This window comes from Cannabis sativa, chromosome 9 (genome assembly GCF_029168945.1).
Source record: "Cannabis sativa cultivar Pink pepper isolate KNU-18-1 chromosome 9, ASM2916894v1, whole genome shotgun sequence".
Classification (NCBI taxonomy): Eukaryota; Viridiplantae; Streptophyta; class Magnoliopsida; order Rosales; family Cannabaceae; genus Cannabis; species Cannabis sativa.
This window is the reverse complement of record NC_083609.1, coordinates 10,107,248-10,112,558: the sequence shown is the minus strand read 5'-3', so window position 1 is coordinate 10,112,558 and position 5,311 is coordinate 10,107,248. Positions and strand designations below refer to the sequence as shown.

General features: G+C 27.0%; 1 protein-coding gene across 1 annotated transcript; it reads left to right on the top strand.

Annotated features, from left to right (window-relative positions):
* The first annotated feature begins 2,840 nt into the window (after positions 1 to 2,840).
* Positions 2,841 to 4,646, top strand: LOC115722933 (mavicyanin). Its single transcript, XM_030652320.2, has 2 exons — positions 2,841 to 3,214; positions 4,134 to 4,646. The coding sequence occupies exons 1-2, from the start codon at positions 3,052 to 3,054 to the stop codon at positions 4,514 to 4,516; spliced, it is 546 nt and encodes a 181-aa protein (XP_030508180.2). The 5' UTR covers positions 2,841 to 3,051; the 3' UTR covers positions 4,517 to 4,646.
* Positions 4,647 to 5,311: the final 665 nt, after the last annotated feature.

The window sequence follows — 5,311 nt, the reverse complement described above, 5'->3', positions numbered from 1 at the left end:
ATCATGACATTCACCAATATATATATAAGAACAAATAATATTTATATATATATATATATATATCAAAGTTATTTAATAAACAAAAATAAAAAAAATTGCAATCATGAGGTTCCTAGCTATATTCTTGAGTTGAATATGAGCTCACAACAAATTCCACTTGACCAAACTAACGCTGCCAAAACATTCTTTCCTTACAAGTACTCCTTTGATTTGATCAACCCTTTTGTGATCCCAAACAAAATGTAAAGATGGATTTTTATTATCTGGTTAAGATCATTTTATAAACCTAGTAATATAAATATTGATGAAAATAAAGAGAAGAAAATATATATATATGGAAGATGTTTTAATGGTTACATTTTTATTGTAACCATCATGGTTATATTTTTTTAAACCATTGGATTACTATTAAATGATTGTGATTAATTTAAAAATTAAATAAAAATAAATAATAAATAACTTGTAACCTGAAACTAAACTAATAATTTATTTCCTTATAAAATTTTAATTAAGATTAATTATATTTTAAAATTAAATTAATTATAATTATTAATTATTTTTTGCAATTTATTACTATATAAGGATCTTTTAGCAATTTATTTTTTTGCACTTAAATTATTTAAAATTTTATAGCAAAACTTTTTATAATTTAAAATTATACACATATAATTTCATAATTTAAATTTTATTATACTTGTAATCTTAATTTTAAATTATTGCACTTAATTATTTAATTTTTTTATTTAAATATTTAAAAAGTAAAAAGTGAAATAAGTTGAAGGATTTTTTAGAAAAAAAAATGGCTGCACTTGTTATCGATTGACTAGTTTGAGGCCTCATACTTAGTTCATCTAATTGTAACAAAATAATTAAATATCATTTAAAAATAATTAATTATTTAAAAATTTATTATAAGAAGAGAATTTTAATTTTTGTCAAAAGAAGTTTATTTTTGTAAAAATATAAATTTTATTGTAAATATTATAATTAAATGGCTTAATTATTAAAATAATTAGAGTAAGGATTTAAATATAAATATTAATTGCTAAAAGAGGTCTTGTTAAATATTTAATTAATTATTTTAAGAAAATAATTAATTATAATTAATTAATTCTAAAAAAGAAATGTCTACCTATTAGTAACCTGCTATTACAGGTCAAAGAAAAATGTAACCATATAATTACAATAAAAATGTAATCATTTAATAGTCACCCATATATATATATATATATATATATGTATATAAATCTTTTTCTTGTTGTTGATATTTGATACCCTGAAATCATAGACATTGTTCACCATTTTGATAGCTGTATCATACTCCAGATAATAAAAATAAAAATAAAATAAAAAGAGAGAAAGAAAGAAATGGATGTGAATGTTTAACCTCACACTTGATATTCTAACCAAATTTAATAAAACCTCGTTACTCTCTGTATTGAAAATTTTCATAGCAGGGTTGGATAAGATTCAATCCGATCCAATTAAATTAAACTAATCCAATCTAATCTAATTCAATTATAAAAAATTAGATATCCAATAATTAGATTGAATTGGATATTCAAAGTTGAATGTCTAATTAGATTTGATCGTTATTGAATGTTAATCTTAAAATTTAATTAAAAATTAATTTAATCTAATTACAGTTAATATATATTAAAAATATTATTTACATATAATAAAAATATTTTAAAAAATAATTAATTATATTTTTTGAAGTTGTTTCTTTATTTACTAATATATTTAATCAATTAGTCTTTCTAAAAAATAATTTAATTCCACCTTAAACTTAAAAGAATAGCATGTACGCAGTACGCTTGGCTTACTGTAGTTTTTCCAAACACGTGTACAGTCATAAATCTCTAGAAAAATACCTAATAGTATTTTCCTTTTCCCTTAAATCATTTTCAATATCAATTAGATTTTATGTAATTTTCTTCATCTTAAGTTTATATAAATAATTTGGTGTGTGTAATTGGATATCTAATTATAAAATCAATCAAATTTAATTAGTAATTGGATTAGATTGGATTTTGAAATCTAATCAAATCGGATCGGACGATGATTTCCTAAATCGAATTACTAATTAAATTGAATGATACAACAAAAAAATATTAAATTAAATCAAATTTCCATCCCTAGCCGAAACACTAAACCATCTATCTCCCCAATATTGTAAATGCATGAAACGAATTCAAAATACTAATTTGAAATTTGTAGTTCCTATGCATAATGCCTTACATTCTACATATTTGTTGTGTTACTATTATTTTTTTCTTGAATAACTCAAATAAATTTGAATAAAATTTATTTAAACAAAGGAAAATGTATTTTTTTTATATATATTGGGGTCGGAGATTCGAACTTAAGACTTCATGTATAAAAATTGTAGAACCACTAAACTATGTCTATGACCACAACAAAAATGTATTTTAAAAATACTATTTAACCATCTATTTTTTTAAAAATGTATTTTCATAGCCTATACACTAGACCATCTTTTTTTTTTTGTTGTTGTGATACTATTTTAATTACTTACTTATATATTAACATATTGATATATTTTGAAGGTATTCTAGCATATAATCAGACTTAATTAGAAACAAAAGTTAATAAGATCTAATTTGAAAAACAAGCACTTTCTTCTCCAAGACTACCACAAATATACATATATTAATTGCTAAAAGAGCAAGCTTAAGTAGCTTGACAAACACATATGTCTTTTTTGTTGTTTTTGTATTAATTATAACAACACCATCAAGTAGGAAGAAGACCACTAATTTAAGTGCAATATATTGAAGAAAAGAACATGGGGTCCACTCCATCCACTCCACATCATAATTTTACCTTCTTCTCCTTTCTGATCTTCCCATTTCAATTGCCTTTGTTGTCCCCAAACTTATTGGTTAACTCCAAAAGCTTTATAAGCACCAGAAGACAAGCCTTTCCATTGTCTCAAGTCCTCATCAACCACACCTCAAAACAAAACTCAATTAAACTATATTAATTGTCTTCAGTGTCTGTACTTTGTTGTAGTATTAGTTAGTAGCCATGGCTTTTGTGGTGAGGGTTTTGGCTGTTTTAATCCTTGTCTTGAAGCTTTCTATGGCTGCAGTTTACAAGGTTGGAGACTCTTCTGGCTGGACCACCATTGGTAATGTCGATTACAAACTATGGTCTGCTACTAAGAACTTCCAAGTTGGTGATATTATAAGTGAGTTTCTCTCTCTCTTCATATTAATCTTCATCTTCTCATTTTAAATTAAGGTGTACAAATTAATTACTTATTTGTTTAGTAACCCATCATCAAAACTTTTCTTATTTTCTTTTAAAAAGGAAAAAAAAGAAACAAATTTTGTTGTTTAAATTATGTGGTGTCACTGTTGTGTGAGTTTGTTTGTTTTTAAAGGTATAATTGTTTGTTTGTTCTCTATCATTAATTCTTTAGCATAATGTCTTGTAGTCCCTAGTTAAGTACAAATACAAAGCAAAAAGAAAAGAAAAGAAAAGGAAAAATAGCAACCGCCCATAAAACTAAAAGAGAAACCACTTATTATCTCCATCCTTATCCAAAAATGGGGTCTAGAATAGAATTAGTCTCTTGTTGAAAAAAAAAATGAAAAGGAAGAAAGAATAAGGAAATGTGGCTACAAATAATTGGCAATGGAAGCCAAACAAAAAAAATGGAATGATGATCTCTGTTTTGTTCTGTTTTAGGTTTAGGAGACTCTCCCCAGAAGTTATGGCTTGTATAACTAATAACTGTATTTTTCTTATTTAAAAAAAATGAAGAAAGAAAGTTATTACAATTGGGTAAAATATAGCAGCTTTTGTCGTTATCCCCACATGGCAAGCATACACGTTTAGACACATTAAAATAATAAAGAATAAAAAGACTAGTCCTTTTGTTGTGTTTTTAAGTGCTGTGGTCGGCCATTTACTTGCAATATGGATATAATAATAAACTCAGCACTTTGCACGCCTTCGTCCTAAAAAACTTGCTTTCAAAATAAGTTACCAAAAACTTCTTCAAGAAACTAGCTAATAATTGTATTAATGTTAGATATATATAAGTATTGGGTATTTAGTTTAATCTTTTCAGTGATGAACTTACTTATTTTTTGTTGATTCAGAATTCGAATACAATGCTCAATTTCACAACGTAATGAGAGTAACACATGCAATGTACAAGACATGTAATGCGTCACTACCTTTGGAAACGTACACCACAGGAAATGACAGCATCACCATCACCACTCGAGGCCACCATTTCTACATGTGTGGTGTTCCGGGCCACTGTCAAGGCGGCCAGAAGGTTGACATCAATGTTCCTCGAACACCCTCTGCCGACGTTGCTCCCACTCCTTTGGTTTCGGTCTCGCCTCCCGCTCCAGCCGTCAAGGCACCTGCTCCGGCTTCCAATGTGGCTAATTCTAAGAAGAGTCATTCTGTTTTGCTTGGTTTGGCTGGTGCTGTGCTTTTTGTAGTCTTTGGCTCATCTATGATTCTTGCTTAATTTTACCATTATTTTTTTTTTAATGTTTTTTGGCTAAAGAGTTTGTTCTCAATTGTACTTATTGTACAATATTTTAAATAAGTTTCTTTAATAATAGTGGTAACACAATCTTGAATCTTTGATCTCAAAATTGACAAATTTCTTAAATTTCTTTGATTTGGCACACGATAGCAACAGCATATAATAATATTTTGATATATGAAAATGAGGTAAAAAGGAAATAATAAAATGTGCTTCATTTTCTTTAACAACAGTATGTGCTTTACCTTTTCCTCACAACTTTAACCCTATGTTTGGTAGAGGAGAAAATTGAGAGGAAAGGAAAATTTCGAGAAAAGTAAAAAAAAAGTGTACGTTTGGTTGGAAGGAAAAATGAGTAGAAGAGAACAGTGAAAGAAAAAAAAAAAAAAAAGTAAGTACCTCCCACCAAAAATTTTCAATCCAATCCAATTTGAGAAAACGCTTTTATAATATGATAAGTACACCTTGTTTTTTTATAAAAAAAAAAAAAATAAAATCATCATTTTATTAAACAATTAATTCAGTTACCAAACAAGGCAACAACTCAACAGGAACATTGTCAAAGTTGAAACGACGATCAGGATGGGATATAGCAGCTCTAGCAAAAGAGTGAGCAACTATATTTGCTAATCGCTTTACAAAATAAAAAGAAACATTACGCAAATCATGAAATAAAATTTTACATTTGCTAATCGCTTTGCCAAACATTGAAACCATGGACATAGAGCTTCACATAGCTTGGACAACCGAGAGACAGTCGGTTTCCAAGGTGAC

Coding starts and splice junctions, on each gene's coding strand:
- LOC115722933 (XM_030652320.2), top strand. CDS start 3,052: ATGGCTTTTGTGGTGAGGGTTTTGGCTGTTTTAATCCTTGTCTTGAAG. Junction 3,215..4,133: donor CCAAGTTGGTGATATTATAA/GTGAGTTTCTCT, acceptor TTGTTGATTCAG/AATTCGAATACAATGCTCAA.